The 19537-nt window shown below is 37.6% G+C and overlaps 3 protein-coding genes across 5 annotated transcripts; all 3 read left to right on the top strand.

Moving 5' to 3' along the window:
- The first annotated feature begins 533 nt into the window (after positions 1–533).
- On the top strand, positions 534–5125 carry LOC130722689 (uncharacterized). Its single transcript, XM_057573505.1, has 2 exons — positions 534–4533; positions 4681–5125. Exon 1 carries the CDS (start codon positions 640–642, stop codon positions 4429–4431), a length of 3792 nt encoding a protein of 1263 aa, XP_057429488.1. The 5' UTR covers positions 534–639; the 3' UTR covers positions 4432–4533; positions 4681–5125.
- A 145-nt stretch (positions 5126–5270) lies between these two features.
- LOC130722690 (tRNA (cytosine(38)-C(5))-methyltransferase 2) lies at positions 5271–10758 on the top strand. 3 transcript variants are annotated; one of them, XM_057573506.1, is made up of 11 exons: positions 5271–6237; positions 6979–7091; positions 7182–7292; positions 7846–7939; positions 8029–8147; positions 8246–8368; positions 8506–8851; positions 8979–9073; positions 9806–9868; positions 10022–10086; positions 10321–10758. In XM_057573506.1, exons 2-11 carry the CDS (start codon positions 7041–7043, stop codon positions 10394–10396), a joined length of 1143 nt encoding a protein of 380 aa, XP_057429489.1. In that variant the 5' UTR covers positions 5271–6237; positions 6979–7040; the 3' UTR covers positions 10397–10758. The 3 variants fall into 3 exon arrangements, with proteins under 3 accessions (XP_057429489.1, XP_057429490.1, XP_057429491.1); XM_057573507.1 differs by lacking the exon at positions 5271–6237 and having other exon boundaries at positions 6926–7091; XM_057573508.1 differs by lacking the exons at positions 5271–6237; positions 6979–7091 and having other exon boundaries at positions 8037–8147.
- Positions 10759–11465: 707 nt separating this feature from the next.
- LOC130726384 (probable DNA helicase MCM9) lies at positions 11466–18950 on the top strand. Its single transcript, XM_057577644.1, has 19 exons — positions 11466–11815; positions 11921–12011; positions 12113–12251; positions 12346–12412; positions 12757–12931; positions 13522–13621; positions 13929–14026; positions 14291–14356; positions 14719–14811; positions 15326–15442; positions 15941–16013; positions 16589–16655; positions 16790–16871; positions 17060–17181; positions 17259–17326; positions 17831–17940; positions 18024–18071; positions 18169–18321; positions 18705–18950. The coding sequence occupies exons 1-19, from the start codon at positions 11579–11581 to the stop codon at positions 18782–18784; spliced, it is 1986 nt and encodes a 661-aa protein (XP_057433627.1). The 5' UTR covers positions 11466–11578; the 3' UTR covers positions 18785–18950.
- The last annotated feature ends 587 nt before the right edge of the window (positions 18951–19537 follow it).

Raw genomic sequence — 19537 nt, 5'->3', positions numbered from 1 at the left:
ATACCCAGCTTCTCTAGACAAGTGCTTGTGGTGCATACATTGATTTAATTGTAGAGGAGGTGCATAGTTTGGTCTCTTCTCCTGAATCCATTTCCTTTGCTCATGTGTTACGGGGAAGGCAATGCTACAACTCATCATATAGCTAAACATGCCCTCGTGTCTAACGGTGAAGTTTGGTTAGGTTCCTCTCCTCCTTATATTCAATCTTTTATTTCTTTCAGATGTTCTACTGAGAACAAGTTAATCAAATCGTATATTTTCCGTCAAAAAAAATTAATTTGCTCAACTTATCTCAAATATCTCCTCTCTTATTTTTGGACAATAAATAAATATCTCCTCTTATCCTAAAAAAACTAATTTTTTTTAATTTGTTGAGAAAAATAACAACATAACACCAAAGGCAGAGCCCAATATATCTTGTATATTAAATTGAGTGATTGTGGGCCGGACCACAAGGGCCCAAATACAAAGCCGGTTCCCTCTCTGACCCACCCTATATATATGATTTATCGATCAGTCATGATTTTTTCCGTTTTTCTGTTCTTCCTCACCACGTTCTATCCCTTTCTAATTTTCTTTCTCTGTTGAAATCCCTAGAAAACGAACCTAGGGTTTTCGAAAACCCACTCTCAGAGAATCATGGACCCTGAGATTGCGAAGACGCAGGAAGACAGGAAGAAGATGGAGCAGGAACTCGCTTCCCTCACCTCCGTCACCTTCGACACCGATCTCTATGGCGCTAGCGACAGAGACGCATACCACACTTCAATCCCCGCCAACGACGACGACGACAATCTCGACGCCATCGACAACGAGGTCGCTCGCAAACTCGCTTCCTACACCGCCCCCAAAAGCCTCCTCAAGGACATGCCCTCCGCCCCCGAAACCGACGCCGATTTGGGTTTCCGCAAGTCGCAGAGGATTATTGATCGGGAAGATGATTACCGTCAGAGGAGGCTCAACCGCATCATCTCCCCGGAGCGTCATGATCCCTTCGCCGCCGGTGAGAAGACGCCGGACCCCTCTGTTAGGACCTACGCTGAGATCATGCAGGAGGAGACGCTGAAGAGGAAGAAGGAGGAGACGCTGAAATTGATTGCTAACAAGAAGAAGGAGGAGGAAGAGGCTGCCAAAGCTGCACCTGCACCTCCTGCGGATAAGGCGGATAAGGATAAGGCGGCGGCGGCGCAGAAGAGGAGGAATAGGTGGGATATGTCTCAGGAAGATGGGGCGGCGAAGAAGGCGAAAACCTCTGATTGGGAGGACGAGACCACGCCTGGGCGGTGGGATGCCACTCCGACGCCGGGGAGAGTGATAGATGCGACTCCAGGGAGGAGGAATAGGTGGGATGAGACTCCTACACCTGGTAGATTGGTGGATTCTGATGCTACACCTGCTGGTGGTGCTACTCCTGGTGCTACCCCTGCTGGAATGGCTTGGGATGCTACCCCGAAGCTTGCTGGGATGGCTACTCCAACTCCTAAGCGGCAAAGATCAAGGTGGGATGAAACACCTGCTACTATGGGCAGTGCTACTCCTTTGCCTGGTGCCACTCCTGCTGCTGCTTACACTCCTGGTGTTACCCCTGTTGGTGGGATTGAACTTGCTACCCCAACTCCGGGGCAATTGCACGGTGGTGCCATCACTCCGGAGCAGTACAATCTTTTGAGGTGGGAGAGGGATATTGAAGAGAGGAATCGTCCATTGACTGATGAAGAGCTTGATGCTATGTTTCCAATGGAAGGGTATAAGGTGCTGGACCCTCCTGCTTCCTATGTGCCAATCAGGACACCTGCGAGGAAGCTTCTTGCTACTCCAACTCCGTTGGGGACTCCTGGTTTTCATATCCCTGAGGAGAATCCCCTGCAACGGTACGATATTCCGAAGGAATTGCCTGGTGGTTTGCCGTTCATGAAGCCTGAGGACTACCAGTATTTTGGATCACTGTTGAATGAAGATAATGAAGAGGAGTTGTCACCGGATGAGCAGAAAGAGCGGAAGATTATGAAGCTTCTTCTGAAAGTGAAGAATGGGACACCTCCTCAGAGGAAAACTGCGTTGAGACAGCTTACTGATAAGGCTCGTGAGTTTGGTGCTGGCCCATTGTTTAACCGGATTCTGCCGTTGCTCATGCAGCCTACTCTGGAGGATCAAGAGAGACATCTTTTGGTCAAGGTAATTGATAGAGTTCTGTATAAATTGGATGAATTGGTTCGCCCTTATGTGCATAAGATTCTTGTTGTGATTGAACCCTTGTTGATTGATGAAGACTACTATGCCCGTGTGGAGGGGAGGGAAATCATATCTAATCTTAGCAAAGCTGCTGGGCTGGCCACAATGATTGCTGCTATGCGGCCTGACATTGACAATATTGATGAGTATGTTAGGAACACTACTGCTAGAGCTTTCAGTGTTGTTGCTTCTGCTCTTGGTATTCCTGCATTGTTGCCTTTCCTGAAGGCTGTCTGTCAAAGTAAGAAATCATGGCAAGCTCGGCACACGGGGATTAAAATTGTGCAGCAGATTGCCATTTTGATTGGTTGTGCTGTACTGCCCCATCTGAGATCTCTTGTGGAAATTATAGAACATGGTTTGAATGATGAGAATCAGAAGGTGAGAACAATTACTGCGCTGTCTCTTGCTGCTCTTGCTGAGGCTGCTGCTCCTTATGGCATTGAAAGTTTTGACTCTGTGTTGAAGCCACTGTGGAAGGGTATTAGGCAGCACCGTGGGAAGGTGCTGGCTGCGTTTTTGAAGGCAATTGGGTTTATTATTCCATTGATGGAAGCCCTTTATGCTAGTTACTATACTAAGGAGGTCATGCTTATTTTGATTCGTGAATTCCAGTCACCTGATGAAGAAATGAAGAAAATTGTCCTGAAAGTGGTGAAGCAGTGTGTGAGCACCGAGGGTGTGGAAGCTGATTATATTAGAACTGATATTCTTCCTGAATTTTTCAGGAACTTCTGGGTCAGGAGGATGGCTTTGGATAGAAGGAACTACAAGCAACTCGTGGAGACAACAGTAGAGATAGCCAACAAAGTTGGTGTTGCTGATATTGTTGGAAGAATTGTGGAAGATCTTAAAGATGAGAGTGAACCTTATAGGCGTATGGTTATGGAAACTATTGAGAAGGTGGTCACTAACTTGGGATCATCTGATATAGATGCACGGTTGGAAGAGCTTTTGATAGATGGTATTCTCTATGCCTTCCAAGAGCAGACCAGTGATGATGCTAATGTGATGCTCAATGGATTTGGTGCAGTAGTGAACTCGCTTGGCCAGAGAGTGAAACCATATCTTCCACAGATTTGTGGTACCATCAAGTGGCGGTTAAACAACAAGAGTGCAAAGGTGAGACAGCAAGCTGCGGACCTCATCTCAAGGATTGCTGTTGTCATGAAGCAGTGCCATGAGGAACAGCTGATGGGTCATCTTGGTGTTGTCTTGTACGAGTATTTAGGAGAAGAGTATCCTGAAGTTTTAGGGTCAATTCTGGGAGCTCTCAAATCAATTGTCAATGTTATTGGTATGACGAAGATGACTCCGCCTATTAAGGATTTGCTTCCCAGGTTAACTCCAATTTTGAAGAATAGGCATGAGAAAGTCCAGGAGAACTGTATTGACCTTGTGGGTAGGATTGCCGATCGTGGGGCTGAGTTCGTACCTGCAAGAGAATGGATGAGGATCTGTTTTGAACTTCTTGAGATGCTTAAGGCACATAAGAAGGGAATTCGTAGAGCGACGGTCAACACTTTTGGATATATTGCGAAGGCCATTGGACCACAAGATGTCCTGGCAACTCTATTGAACAATCTAAAGGTGCAGGAGAGGCAGAACCGTGTCTGCACAACTGTGGCAATTGCAATAGTTGCGGAAACATGTTCACCCTTCACAGTTTTGCCAGCATTGATGAATGAGTATCGTGTGCCAGAGCTTAATGTGCAAAACGGTGTTCTCAAATCCCTGTCTTTCCTCTTTGAGTACATTGGTGAAATGGGTAAGGACTACATCTATGCGGTGACTCCTCTGCTTGAGGATGCTCTTATGGACAGGGACTTGGTTCATAGGCAGACAGCTGCTTCTGCCGTGAAGCACATGGCACTGGGAGTGGCTGGTTTGGGTTGTGAAGACGCGCTGGTCCATTTGCTGAACTATGTCTGGCCAAACATTTTTGAAACTTCTCCACATGTGATCAATGCTGTGATGGAAGCAATTGAAGGGATGAGGGTAGCTTTGGGTGCTGCTGTTGTTCTTAATTACTGTCTCCAAGGGCTGTTCCACCCTGCTAGAAAAGTGAGGGAGGTGTACTGGAAGATCTATAACTCACTCTATATTGGAGCTCAGGATGCTCTTGTAGCAGCATACCCTGCCTTGGAGGATGAGCACAGCAACGTATACAGTAGACCAGAGTTGATGATGTTCATCTAGATTATCACAGTTTATGCGGTTGAAAACTATTGTTAGACTTTTTACATTTCTTAGAGGTGTCCATATCAGCTATATTGCATGGTCTTTCAAACTTATTTTATGGTACTGCGTCTATCTTGTATTTTTGCTGAACAAGTATCTTCTATATGTCTGTTTTCTCTATTTGTCTCGTTGATTTTGCGATGTGTTAAATATGCTGTAGTCTTTATATTCTAGTTTTGATGGATTGTTCTCGTTTTTTATATGCAGAGCTGTGAAACATGCATCCAGTGTGAAATTTCAAATCCTGTAATGCAGTATCCTTTGGTGGGCAGTGAAATGAGGAAAGAACAACTTGTGTTGTTTGCAATGTGATATTAATATTACTGTTACTGTGTGGTTGCTGATTTTAGCCTCTAGGTTGTTTGATCAATAGGGTTCCCACTTCTCAGTTCTCACATGTATCTATGAAAAAAATGGTGAGAATAGGTTGAAGGTTTGAAATTTGTTAGCTGCCAATGGGCAGAGTTTGGCAGAGTTTTGCTCTTAGAAATACAAACTAGAATTTTGAAAGATAGACTGGAGTACAAACACACATAAAATCTCACCACTTTTATTTTGAGTACTTGAGAAGCACATTGTACTAGCAGTAGAGAATCAACTTATATGTACTGATTGTAATGAAAATAAGATATAGATTACTTCATTTTTAGTAGCCCTTTTCTCTATTGAATCAAGTTCTCATCTTCAAATTTTAAATCTTCTTCCTTTTTAGGTTGCTTAGTGGGGTTTGTGAGAGTAGGTCAAGGTGGGGGATGGTCTCCCGATTCTGGTTTGCAGTTTGAGCTGCAAAGGCTATGACTCTTAGTGATGTCTTTAATTTGTTGGCTGCTTGAATTGTCAATCAACATTGTGGTGGAACGATGTGGTAACTACCTCCAATGTTGTTGTTTTTTATTGATTACTCTTTTAACTCCTCATATGCTCTTTTTATTCTTTGGTTGTTGGTTCAGGAACTAGTATTGATTGAAGGGCCTTGATTGAATTTCTGACTGAAGCATTTGGTCGAAAATACTTGTGCATACTTTTATCCATCATCTAATTCTCTAATGGTTATTCATGACATCTTCCAAAGTGTCTGACTGTTTATTGTTACATTGTATTAGTGTGGACAAGGAAGGGCTCATTCCCTCTTTTTATTATTGCCAGCTTTCTTGAATGGTAGGCCACTGCCCTTATTTACGGAGGATTCTTAGTTGATGGCTGTATCGTGTTCCATCCTCCCCCAGCTGCCACCAACCTCACTTTCTGGATGGATTTGCTAATGGGATTCCACTAATACAATACTATCACCCAACCCTCACCCATCATTATCTGGAGTTTCGTTCACCATTTTCCGTATTATTTTTGTCTTCCCTTTTTCTTTTTCTAACTCTGATTATTGGGTTTCATGCTTTGAGGGAAATTATACTTTCTTCCTTTCTCTTCTTTCGATGTTCCCCTATCAAACTCAGGTAATCCAAGCACGATTGAAGTGATAATTTCTCCATATTTATCTTCTTTGTTGAAATAAAATGGGTTATTAATAAGTTTTTTGTCCTGTATAATGTGTGAGATTTCAAAAAAGTCGAAGGAACACTCCTGGGTTTAGAGATAAAGCAAGCAAGTTGGAACGTGGTTAAATCCGAGTCTGGTGAATAATATTAAGGATGGGCATGCAAATTCGTACTCGAATGTGGTGGGAGAAATGCCATCTAGGGGGTAAGAATGGGTGAAAGAATCGCAATGATGGGTCTGCTTCTCTTTTAGAGATTGCTAATGATGCAGGTGAGCAAATTGTGAATTCGGATTGGAATGAGTACATGGAAGTCCCAATTAGAGATAAAAATGTGGTGACAAGTGAAAAGGACGAGTTTAATCAACCAAAACTGAAAACAGTTTGTAGATAAGCTCAACTAATAATATATTATTGAATGTGTGTAAACAAAATTTACATTGATTGTGTACTCGACTTTAATCTCTAAATTATATTAGATGGTTTATGAGGATAGTGACGTTAAACTCAACTAACAATATCAAGTGTTTACTTCCATTTAATCCTCAAAGTTTTTTGTAATAAATGCTTTTAAATTTAATGAATTTTGTAACAAATGCTTTTAAATTTAATGAATTTTGCATTTTATCTTTTTTTTAATAATTTGAAAAATAAAAAAAATATCAAAAAAGTATAGTCTGAAAACAATTGAACAATATACGGTTGTTTGCGATTTGCGATGAGATAATAACCTGTCACAGATTTGCAAACCATTTGCGACGGAATATATCCCACTCTAATCCTCCGTCGTTGAATTGATTAATTAAACAATTTCGGTCCCAAACTATAGTGACGAATTGTTTTCTGTCGCAAAGTTGCTGACAAGGAACTAGTGACGGGTATTTCTTCCGTCGCAAACATTAAAGTGCAATTTTTTGTGAGCTCATATTTTTATTGATAAACCCGTAAATACAGAGAAAACCAATACAGTAAACCCTATTGTTTGTGTTGGTTTTTTCTTTTTTGGTATTTAGGTACCAGTAGGATTTGAACCCAGGACTTAGGAAATTTTAATCCGAATCAGCAGTTAACTGGAATGGCGACGGTGCCGAAGGTGCTGGAGTTTTACAGTGGAATCGGCGGCATGGTGAGTCGTGCGCTCCCTAAACCTCAATCATCATCATCATCACTATGCATTATTTTCTGTAATTTATTTGCAACTTTGTTTTGTTATCAGAGGTACTCGCTGGTGAAGGCTCAGGTGAACGCTGAAGTAGTTGAAGCATTTGAAATCAATGACACTGCCAATGATGTTTACCAGCACAATTTTGCTCATCGTCCTTATCAGGTTTACTGAACTTGGAGTATAGCTAGTTTTTTTTTTTTTTTTTCTGTTTGCCCATTACTTGATTTTGCTTTTTTACCAATGAATTGTGATCTTAAAAGGTCTGCATGGAATGGATGAACTGCAATAATTAGGTGAATATTTTTTACTTATAGCGTGTATGGAAATCCGTCTACAATTGATTTTAAAGCCAGAATCAACTATGTGGAGAAGCTTATGCGAGTAGCTTCTAGGTTGCATTATTAATTATGAGGAAAAATACGTTGATCCAAACATGTTATAGTTACATGTACAAGCTTTAGTTCCTTAGTTGATTTGGCTCCCCTTTGAACTGTTTGGAACTTTTTGAAGGTTTATATCTGGCTTTCTAGTTTCTAGCTGTTTAAATTAAATAGATTGCTTGAATTTACTAAGTGAAGCTTCGCTTTTTACATTACGTCTTGGTGTCATTCAAGTCATGGATATTTTTGGAGCTTGGATTTGTTATCATTGTCAAGCTACGTGAATTCGTGAAATGCTCATGCTGATAGTGATTTGTTTTTGTTGGCCGACTTAGGGAAATATTCAATGCCTGACTGCTGCTGATCTGGACAAGTATGGTGCTGATGCATGGCTTCTTTCTCCTCCCTGCCAACCTTACACACGGCAAGGTGAATTTTTATTCTCATACTATGGTTACCCTCTTTTTATTTCATTGTATTTTTTTTCAGCATTAAGTTACTCAATAATCTTGTATTAGGTCTCCAGAAGGACACGGGTGATGCTCGGGCATTTTCTTTTCTTCAGATTCTTGAGCTTATGCCATCCTTATCGAGGCCTCCAAGTATGTTATTTGTGGAAAATGTTGTTGGATTTGAGGTTTGTCTTGTTAACTCAACTCATTGTCTAAAATTCCAAAATATTTTAATTGATGGTTTCTTATATTGATTCATTTTTTCTATTCTTCTTGGCAACAGACATCTGATACGCATGCAAAACTCATAGAAATATTGGAAAAAACGAATTTTGTCACACAGGAGTTCATTTTGAGCCCTTTACAGTTTGGAATCCCATATTCTAGGCCTCGTTATTTTTGCCTGGTGGGTTTTCTTTATCCTTTGCATATGGTTTTCATCTGAAATGTCAATAACAGTTTCAAAAGGTTCCGGGATGTATTTTATATCATCTAGAAATCAGCTGGCAATGGTTATTGACTTAACATGTTTGATTTTTTCAGGCTAAAAGAAAACCTTCGTCTTTTGTAAATGAATTATTTAACAGCCAGCTCATTCAATCTCCGAGGCCCTTGTTTGAGCATTTCGGTACACTGGTTAATGAAGATAGTTCATTACAAGAGGATAGGCATAAGTTGTTGCAGTCATGTCAACCTATTGAGAAATTTCTTGAATTCAAGAACCATAGAAGTGATGTAGACGTTGAATCTGCAGCTTTAATGACTGGTTTATCAAATGACACCCCTGGAACATTGAAAGAAGATAGTGATCATGGTGTTGATTCTTCAGACCAGTATTACCAGTATTACGTCCACCCAAGCTTGATAGAGCGGTGGGGAAGTGCTATGGGTATCCTTGCCACAGTAATCAGTTACAGCATAGTCTAATCACCATGTTATCATCTGACCACTATTTACTCCAAAAATAAGCATTAATAATATTTTTTCTTGACTTTCATTTCCTTAAAAGAGCTTAGATGTTGTTTACCCTGATTCAAAGCGCTGCTGTTGTTTTACGAAGAGTTATTACAGATATGTAAAGGGAACGGGATCCCTTTTGGCAACAGTCCAGGTAGGAACTCTAATTAATAGTAGTTTTTTTACCATGTAATATTGTTTGATGTATTCACATAACCATACAATTCATTTTATCTCTTTGAAGCACTTAGAGGCTATTCTGTTCTGTGCTTCATAATCATGAATGTTATCCGGTTTGGCAGCTATTCGTAGCTATGAATTTGAAGGGTTAAATTAATGAATAATGATACAAACTGGGTCACTGGGATAACTACCCCATTGGCTGTAAAAGTTTCTCCATGATAAACATCAGATATGAATTGAGATATAAGACTACTATGATGCTACAGCTGAATATGTACTTTTCCATTCACTTATCTATTTTCAGTTTTTCCTTTTTATCAGGAAAAATATATTCAAATGAAGAGTACCAAGATATTTTCTCAAGATTGGTCAAAATTTGAGAAAATAAGTTGGCAAAACCAGCCTTTTATGCTTTTTCTTTTTCTTTTTGATTTAGACCTTGTTTCAGGGACTTCACAACAACACAGTCTTTCCCCACTTTACATGGATCATGCTATACTCTAAAGCTCTGTCGTGTATTAAATTTATAGACAATTTATCTCTAAATCCATCTTAGTGGTTTATCTTAGTCTTTCTTGGTTTCTCTAAACCATCTATAGCATTCATCTCAAAAATATGTTGAATAACAATTTGGTGGCTGTTCTCATGACATTGAAACTGATCTCACTCTTTCCTCAACTCAACTCTACATTTGAATGTGCAGCCAATAAAGAGGGACAAAACATCACTAAAGGAGCAGTGCCTTAGATATTTTACACCGAGAGAGGTGGGTGAATTTTCTTTATGCTCAACAATGTTATGCATTATTGTCAGTCTATGTATGCTGAATGCTTGCACACGAATGCATATATCTTTAAATCTGTTATCTTGAATTTCAATGTCCTACTAATCTGCGAGTTATTTGCCATTGGATAATTAGGTTGCAAATCTACACTCTTTTCCTGAAGATTTTGAGTTTCCAGAGCACATTAGTCTCAAACAGCGGTATGACATGTTATTGTTTTAAACACTATTTCTGCAATCCTAATTAGAAACATCTTACTTTCATTGTTAGTGGTTGGATTTTTTTGTTGTTATTTCAAATACCTGCTTTGCAATTTTGCATGATTAATTAGTCAGATTACTGAGTTATATTGGCATACTTATATCTCTTGCTTGTGTTTTATACTAATAATCTCTTGCTTGTGTTTTATACTAATAATCTTCTTTCTTATACAGGTATGCATTGCTAGGAAACAGTTTAAGCATAGCTGTTGTCGCTCCCTTACTTCAGTATCTCTTCACTGAACCTTAACCATTTTTCTTCGACAACGTGCATTCCAATCTATCACCTAGTGGGAGAATGATTTGAGTTCTTGTTTCAATCATGATGATCCAACTCTTGTAGAGTTTGAGTATCTTTACCACAGAATTCAAATTTCTAGTGTATAATTCAGTGACTATCCTCTTAAAAATTGTCTAACAGGTGGGCGTGTAGTGTAATTGATGTTTGGAAGAGATTCCAAATGTATTTGTCAAGCATTTTGCTGAATAATGAATGGGATATTGTATTATATTTGAAATTTTTACACATTTCAAGTTCCTGTTGCAGTACAGATTTCATTGTGAATTCTTTGTCATTTAAGAGTTGTTGCATTGTCATATTTGTAACTGTCACTTTTAGATTGCCAAAATAGAACCTAGAGAAAAAGCTCAGGACTTGGTTATATTGAAGAATATATGGTCATTCACTATATTATCCTCAAATTGGAAGGAGAAAAATAAATGATAGAATAAGTTTGGTCATGTTTCATTTCACTCCATTTCATTTTAAACAATCCACAAAAAAGAATCCATTAACATTTCATTCCACCAATTTTTTTTTCATTAAATCAAACATAACGTAGATTTACACCACTAAATTAAATAATGATTAGCTTTGTTGTATCATATTTGATCAAAGAGAGTATAGTTCAACACTCATTTCAACCCAACTCTGATATTGTAATTAATACTTTCAGGTTTGTATATTGAAATGCAAAATTTGGTATTACAATTAATTAATGACATGTTTAGAATCACTTCTAATGAGAAATTACATGCAAACATACATTTAATCATACATTTAATTTTACACAAATCATGAAACTAAACTTACCGTACAATACACCAGATTTTTTTCGGTGTTAACCAAGATGTCCTCATAACTAATAGTCGTGAGACTAATTTCTCGCCTCACTATTAACACATTAAGCGGTAGGAGACTGATCAAGAAATTTTTCCCATCCACAATAGTTGAAAGTCAAACTCACAACCACTCACACTAATACGTATATATACTCTCATGACTACTTATAATTAGACTTAATATTTTAATAATTCATAATTAGATTTAAACAACCATTGTTTATTCATTATCTTCTCACCCAAGTTATCATTCTCATTCTTCAACAACTTCGTTCCCGCCCAAACCAGCTGAGTTGAGAGAGAAGCAGCAATGGAGAAGAACACCGAGGATCCAGGTCACTGGAAGAAGCCAATGGCCAGCTACCTCGTCCGCCACCATCCCGATCAGCTCAACTCCATTGCTTCTTCTCCCGATCCCAACATTCATTACCCTCTTCACATCGATTTCGCTGAGTTGATGGAAGATGATCATCGCATTGCCCATCTCCTCTTTGCCCAACCCAACACCTACCTGCAAATCTTCGATGACGCTGCTCTCTGGGCTCATGTATTGTATTCCTAAATTCTCTCATTTATTATTTTATTTTATTTTAATTTGGATGTGACAGAAAAATTTGAAACTTTACTTGATTTTGTGATGTGGGTCGTGTAGAAAATTGTATTGGGAGATATGGAGGAAGGGGTTGAGAAAAAATTCATTCATGTTCGCGTTAACGTCTGCGGCTCTCCCCTTGAATGCCCTGGTTTGCTTCTGCCCGCTACTTGTTTGTCGAAATTCCCCTTAAAGGAGGACCCTTCACTGACCTCAATTGTTGTTGTGGATGACTTGTGTTATGTGTATTAGAGACTTTTCCGAGCATAGGACGTGTTCGAGTGCAGCACCGTGGAATCCTTCTCACTCTCAAAGGGATAGTGATCAGGTCCGGAGCGATCAAGATGCATGAAGGAGAGAGGAAATACATGTGTCAAAAATGCCAAAGCAGGTGCAGCATATTCCTCTTGTTCTTGTTGGAGAAAATTGTCACATGTACCTCATGATACGTCTGTTGATTATCAATTAACAAAGCATGTGTGCAGCTTCCCAGTTTATCCTGAGGTGGAAGCTCGAAACGCCATATCATTACCCTCATTTTGCCCAATTCAGGTATCACCTGCAGGCTGCATCTGAGTTTTAAGTCCTGTATTTCCCCTACCGTCTCCTTGGACATGTCCCTATTGCATTACCCAGAATTAGATAAAGAGAATCATGATATGTACTATGTAGTGTTGATTTTTGAAGTCATATATTAAAATGTAATAGAAAAGTGCCACGTTTAGAATTTGCTACCACTATGTGAAGCTTAAACTTTCGTTTTTTAATTTTTAGCCTTCAAATATCTAGGTGCTCATTTTTCTGTAACACTGATATTACTATACTAGTATACTTTTAAATTGGCTGAAATCCTCATTCATATGGTTTTGTTAGTTACTTGTTGTTCTTTGTGGCAGAGGTCTAAGCCCTGTGGAGGTGTAAAATTCCAGTATGTAGAGAATACTATAGTATGTCATGATTATCAGGAGATAAAAATCCAAGAAAGTACACAGGTGCTAGGTGTTGGGGCAATTCCTCGTTCAATTCTTGTCATCTTGAAGGATGACCTTGTTGATGTTGTTAAAGCTGGAGGTAATTAGATTTTTCATCTTCTTCTTGCCAAATATATGATAGATACACGGTATTGAAAATTATGTTATGATATACACATGGTATTTTAATATCTGGCCTGAGCTAGATTCTAGTTAATACTTGTTGGCCTACTTTCAGTCTTCCAGTATTGGATCTAAGAAATCTAATTCATATATTAGGAATTTTCCTTTCTTAAGCTTATGAATGGTGTATCCTGGATTTTTTATAAGTTATAATGAATCTGGCATAGCTTCTCTCTCTCCATGTTGGTCTTATTGTTTTTCTTTCAAACTATTACTGGCCGTTAGTTGTTACTATGTGGGGAACTTTTTTTTTTCTTATGTGTTTGCGACTTTCTGATAAGTTATGGCTTGCATTTGATTTTGGGCTTGGCGTGACATATGATCTCACTGACATATTTGATTTCTTGTTTCTTTTCACCCTTGCAAGATTTTTACCTTTTGCTTCCTGGCCCTTGTAAGCAGTGTGTTGACTAGGGCAGTAAGGCTTAAAGGAGCATGATTAATTCATAAACGCAATATTTGTTGTTGGAAGTTCGTTGTGAAGGATTACTTGTTTTTCGCTTGCAGATGATGTGATTGTCACTGGTCTCTTAACAGCAAAGTGGTCTCCAGAGTTGAAGGATGTGCGCTGTGACCTTGATCCTGTTTTGATAGCCAACAGCATAAGGTGAAAAAGTAGTTCTCACTGTGTTTGCCCTTTAAAAATTTGTAAGAAAGTAAAACTTCCTAGTATTTGACATTTGCTGTTTTGGTGCGCTTCATGGAAAAGTTTCACAAGTGATAAATATATTTATTCGTGCGTGAAAGGGAGCAAGTTTTACATATTACATGATAAACATTCTTAAATGAAGAACAGATGCAGTGATTTCTGGATTTGAACTTATTATTCTTTAAATTGTAGTCATTTACTTTTGATGGAAGGAAAGCAAAAAAATATGATAAGTTTGTTCTGTATATTTTCTCATTGTTATCAGGAGAATCAATGAACTGAAGTCAGAAATTGATATTTCCGATGATCTTGTTACGAAATTCAAGCAGTTTTGGGATCACTTCAAAGATGCGCCTTTAAAAGGTGCTTTCCCATAACACATCTTTGGTATCCCTTGTATCATTCAAATTTATAGTTCTGAACCATTAGTAAATGTTTCTCCCAATATTTATTATCTTATGCTTTCCTTAAGAAACCGCATAGCGCAATTCCTAAAATGTTTGGTCCAACTTTGCCCGTACGCTTACACCAACTTTTAATGAATGTAAAAGTTTTATGTGGAAGGTTATGATTTATGAATTATGTGATATGAAATGAAAACTTAAAAGCCATTTCAAACTGATCCAGGGAGGAATGCCATTCTACGAGCAGTTTGCCCACAAGTATTTGGTCTTTTCACAGTCAAGCTGGCTGGTAAACATTTTCACCGAATGGCTATTTACTTATTCACCTTGAAATTCATTACACTTTAACATATGTTTGCTACTTGCATTTTAGAAGCTGTGTTCGCATGCTTACAGCTCTAAAGGATTTGTTTTGACATATTTTCTACTGTTATATTGATGAACATATGGAATCTTTGCCTGGTGTGTGCTGAGAAAAGAAGTCTGATGTGAAGATCTTCGTTTTATTTTGATTAAAATTCATGTCAATAATGTGAACTAGTATTAAGAACTATGGCTCTTATAGTTTTGTAATACAACTGAAATTTCTATTTTCTGAATCATTATCATATCACTTTGCAAGTATTTCATGTCTTCTGTTTCTCCACTCAGTTGCATTAACACTTATTGGAGGTGTGCAACATGTCGATGCTTCTGGAACAAGGGTAAGAGGGGAGTCCCACTTACTCTTGGTTGGTGATCCTGGTAAGCAATCCCCTGCTATTACTATTTCTACTGTCACCCTCACTATGACTATTGCTACTATTACTTGAAGTTTGTAACCTTGATTATCATTTAATACTTGATAATATTACAATCCGTCCTACCAACCCTGAAAGTGACATGAAATATACAGAAAAAAGAGGCAGCCTCTATCTGATGATGATATGACAAAAATATTATGGTGTAGCCTTGTATGCTTACTAATTGCTTTCGTTTTTGGTGCTTCAGTTATGCACAACTACGTGTTTAGTAATTTTATGTTATCAAATTTCTGTATACTAGTAAACTGCTGTTAAAAAATGGATAATGCTTTGCCTTGTGACTTGAGTATGTGTTTCTTATCAATCAACTGCAGTTTTCTTAACTATATATATTGAGTGGTATGTTGCCTTTACTGTCAGTTCTTATCATCAAATGAAAGAAAAAACAAAAGTAGAAAAAGTTTAGTCCTAAATTTCTCTTATTTGTCAGTTGACTCGTTATATGTTTTTTGTAGGAACTGGGAAATCTCAGTTTCTGAAATTTGCTGCAAAATTAAGCAACCGATCTGTTATTACCACTGGGTTGGGAAGCACAAGTGCAGGATTGACTGTTACTGCTGTGAGGGATGGAGGTAGGTTTAATTCAGTCACAGCAACAGATCATCATTCATGCCTTAGTAGAAGTGTTTCTATCTATTTGTATCAAATATTTGCATATTACTCAAAGTCTTCGTTTCTGTTAAATTTTCCTCTTGCTATTAAAAGTTTGTCAAAATGATCTTTAGTGAAATGTTTAGATTTCCCTTATTTGATGAAATTATGTTCAAATTGCATGTGCAGCCCTAAATTCTGTTGAATGCTTTTTTTAACGCGAATATGAAGAAATTGCTACTCTTTTTCATTCAGTTTACGTGAACATGCCTCTCATGTTGTTTTAAGATTACAAAATAAGGACGGAATTGATTGTTAAAGTTGCAAACTTAAAATCTAGCATTTCAAGTGGACTTCAACTTAATCAGACATAATTTTAATTTTTTAAGCAAGTACAAATTTCAACATGCATAGAATCATAGATCTGCATACCTTTAGTCAGTTATACTAAGTGCACGGCCAATTTGTGGAATCTGTAGGCGAGTGGATGTTGGAAGCTGGAGCCCTTGTCTTGGCAGATGGAGGCTTGTGTTGCATAGATGAGTTTGACAGGTAAGCTCGAGTGTGATGCTTTGATTTTGAATTTTTTCTGTAGGTTTGGTCTTTGACCAAATGTTGTGTGTGGCCAAGTATTACCTCGGTTGTGGAGCTGCAAATCAAAACAAATAAAAAAAGATATTCATAGTTGGAGGTTTAGGTTAGAAAATGCAGAAAGTGTTAGTAAGAGCTACAAATCATTTTCTTTTGGCTTTTATTTTATTTTATTTAATGATAGGATGTTTGTTTCTCCGCAAAAATATGCTTTAATTTCAGGAGTGCCCCAATGGGTGTTATCCTCTCGATTATCTGTGAATTGATAATAAAACCTCAGTCTGCAATAAGAGAACATCCTTTGTTTTAAGGAGAATTCTAATTGCACTAAATTTATCCCATTTTGAACTTGACAAGATTTACATTAAATTGATTCTACTTCTCCACTGCCTCACAACGTCCATATGCTTAAGTTGGTCTAGGCAGTTTTCATTAAACGCTCTAAGGAAAGCTGATTTAATGGAAACTCCGGAAGAGTTGTTTATGATTCTTTAACATGCCGGCATTGGGTATGAAACTAGTGTTCTTTTTGGCAGTATGAGGGAACATGACAGAGCAACAATACATGAAGCCATGGAGCAGCAGACAATAAGTGTTGCCAAGGTAGAATATTTGAATATTATGCAAAATCTGAATGAACTTCAGCTTTCTTCAATCTTCGAAACAGAAGTAAACTTACATTGGCTGGTTTATGGTAAAAAAAAGTTTGGCTACTGATTAACTCTCACTTTATCCAGGCTGGTCTTGTAACAACACTCAGCACTAAAACTACAGTATTTGGCGCTACAAATCCTAAGGGACAATATGATCCTGATCAACGTATCCCTTTAGTCAATGTACATTTGTTTAATACTATTCAAACCTGGTGTCAAATTATGGTTTCTGTTACTCTTAATGTTAAGAATAACTGCACCGTCAATATATCAACAGCAGTGGTAGCTGCATAATGTCTGAAATAGTTTACTGTTGCTTCCGTTCAATACTTGTCTGACTTAACACGAAGGAAGCTCTGTCCGTCAATACAACACTCTCTGGTCCTTTGTTAAGCAGGTTTGATATTGTCCTTGTGCTCTTGGATACAAAGAATCCTGAATGGGATGTAGTAGTTTCATCTCATATTCTTTCTGAGGTAATGTGAATCCCTCTTCAATGCATACAACTTCATATGGATTAAGATTATAATACCTGTATGAAAACTATATCCAGGCAGAACCTGATAAAACCAACAATGATGAAGATCTAGCAAATATCTGGCCTCTTTCCATACTCAAGAGGTAAAGTATGAAGCTAAAGGTCATGGCTATTGGCTAACCTGACTCTGTAGAAAAATGAAGTAAAAACTTAAACCGGTGTTACACTTTTGGGTGCGTCGTCTATTTTGTTTTTATCATATTTGAACATTGGCAGAAAATTAGGAATCTAGAATTTAGATTTAATTTCTCTTCTCTAACTTGATTTTGAGCCCCATAGCTTCATGATTATGGTTGCATTTTGAAGCTGCAGCTGCTCATAATTTTAGGATTACTTTAGTCCCCCAATGTTTTGACGTTATTTGAAGAATAACTTGCATATGTGATTCCTTTTTTTCTTTTGGTAGCAAGATGAGCCATTTTTTTCCATGAACAAGTAATGAAAATATAGTGGAATCAGTTATGTGACAATTTCAATTTCCAACGAGTTCCTTTTATCCTATAGAATGCTTTTTAAAACAGATCTATTTTTTTCCAATTTTCTTAAAGACTCTTTGTTACTTACATTAGTGAAAAACAATTCTGCAGGTATATACACTATGTGAAAGCAAAATTCAGACCCGTCCTTACAAGAGAGGCTGAAATAGTTATATCCAGCTATTATCAACTTCAAAGGAAATCTGCAACTGATAATGCAGGTTTGACCTAGAAACGTTTATTTCTAATTTGAGCCTAATGCTCAATATATGTCATTTTATTTAGTATCGAATTCGCAATGTAGCTAGGACAACTGTGCGCATGCTGGAAAGTTTGATACGCCTAGCTCAAGGTATGTATGCGACTGGCACTGGGTGAATCTTCTCTTTTCAACTTCCTGGTCAATTTTCCTACTACTCATTTGTGCTTTTACTCTTTACTTGTCGCAGCTCACGCGAGACTAATGTTCAGAAATGAGGTGACTCGACTAGATGCGATCACGGCTATTTTATGCATAGAATCCTCCATGACAACCTCAGCTATTGTGGATTGCATTGGGAATGCCCTGCATTCCAATTTTACTGAAAATCCTGATCAGGAATGTATCCTTGCTATCTTTCTTTCTTTGCATCATGTAGCTTTACATAAATTTTTGCAACAACAACAATCAAGCCTTATCCTAGTAATTGGGGTGGAATACATGGATCAATTAACGCCATTGGGCACTATTAAAAAACCAAAATTTCAGTAAAGCCATTGATGTTGTGGTGGTTTTATTCTCAAACATAATAAAGGGGTACAGATAAGTAATGGTCTTCATTTAGATCACAACTTCACATGGAAATTTTTTGACGTCAATTTTTCACAGGAAGGCAAGTGAATGGAAATTCATTTTGTGCATAGCTAAATAGTATTATTGTTTAATGTTCTGGACTTCTGCTTTCATTTGCTTCACCTACAACTTCTTGACTACACAATAAAACAGATGCTAAGCAAGAAAGATTGATCCTAAAAAAATTGGGATCAATAGAAGACTTCACTGACATGAATAGCATGGTGGACTGAAAGCAAGGAAAAAGAAACAAAACGGAAGATTCGTGTATCTGTTAGAGTAAAATATAATGTTTTTCCTATTGTGGCTTTGTCTATAATTTTGATTCTTCATGTACTTTTCTGATGGACCCATGTTGAGTTCTTCTGAGATATAAGTAAGCATTGTTTTTCTTGTAAAGTTAAGCACACTTTCATTCAATCATTTATCTATATTAATTATATGAGGTAGTGCTCCACTGATACACCATCATATACATCTTGAATCTTGATTTGCCTTATTTTGGGATCGTTGTGTATGTTATGGAGGTTCATTTATGGTTAAATTGTATTTTGCTGGTTCATAGAAAAAATGATTATAAAATTAGTTTCATCGATTAGTCCCAAATGAATTTCAATGGTTAGCTACATATTTTTATAGTAAAATATGTATCTTTTTCTCTATTTTTTTTATTAATCACTCAAGTAACTAAATATTCAGCCTACTTTACTATTTTTTAATACACTTTTGATTATTGGATAAAATTTGTGAACCCTTCCAAATAGGAAGTCACCCAGCAGTAAGAATTTTTGGACATGATTTCAGATTTCTGTTCTCTCGTACATCCAAACATTAAAGGAAGATTCTTCGTGTTTTTGAGTTACGATAAGAGCAATGACTTATTTTAATCTCCAAATGTATTTAGTCTCCTAATTTTGACTAGAAACATAAAACTCCTGTATTGAAAAGGACATGATTGATTTATATGATCGACAGCTAAATAAATA

This window comes from Lotus japonicus, chromosome 6, assembly GCF_012489685.1.
Source record: "Lotus japonicus ecotype B-129 chromosome 6, LjGifu_v1.2".
Classification (NCBI taxonomy): domain Eukaryota; kingdom Viridiplantae; phylum Streptophyta; class Magnoliopsida; order Fabales; family Fabaceae; genus Lotus; species Lotus japonicus.
Note: the sequence above shows the minus strand (reverse complement) of the source record. Positions and strands in the feature narration are given on the sequence as shown.

What these genes read in the sequence shown, in the direction of transcription:
- LOC130722689 (XM_057573505.1), top strand. Translation starts at nt 640, where the DNA reads ATGGACCCTGAGATTGCGAAGACGCAGGAAGACAGGAAGAAGATGGAG.
- LOC130722690 (XM_057573506.1), top strand. Translation starts at nt 7,041, where the DNA reads ATGGCGACGGTGCCGAAGGTGCTGGAGTTTTACAGTGGAATCGGCGGC. An exon ending in GATATTTTACACCGAGAGAG is followed by an intron (nt 9,869 to 10,021) that starts GTGGGTGAATTT and finishes TTGGATAATTAG; the next exon opens with GTTGCAAATCTACACTCTTT. An exon ending in CACATTAGTCTCAAACAGCG is followed by an intron (nt 10,087 to 10,320) that starts GTATGACATGTT and finishes TTTCTTATACAG; the next exon opens with GTATGCATTGCTAGGAAACA.
- LOC130726384 (XM_057577644.1), top strand. Translation starts at nt 11,579, where the DNA reads ATGGAGAAGAACACCGAGGATCCAGGTCACTGGAAGAAGCCAATGGCC. An exon ending in CTCTCCCCTTGAATGCCCTG is followed by an intron (nt 12,012 to 12,112) that starts GTTTGCTTCTGC and finishes TATGTGTATTAG; the next exon opens with AGACTTTTCCGAGCATAGGA. An exon ending in AGACAATAAGTGTTGCCAAG is followed by an intron (nt 16,656 to 16,789) that starts GTAGAATATTTG and finishes CACTTTATCCAG; the next exon opens with GCTGGTCTTGTAACAACACT.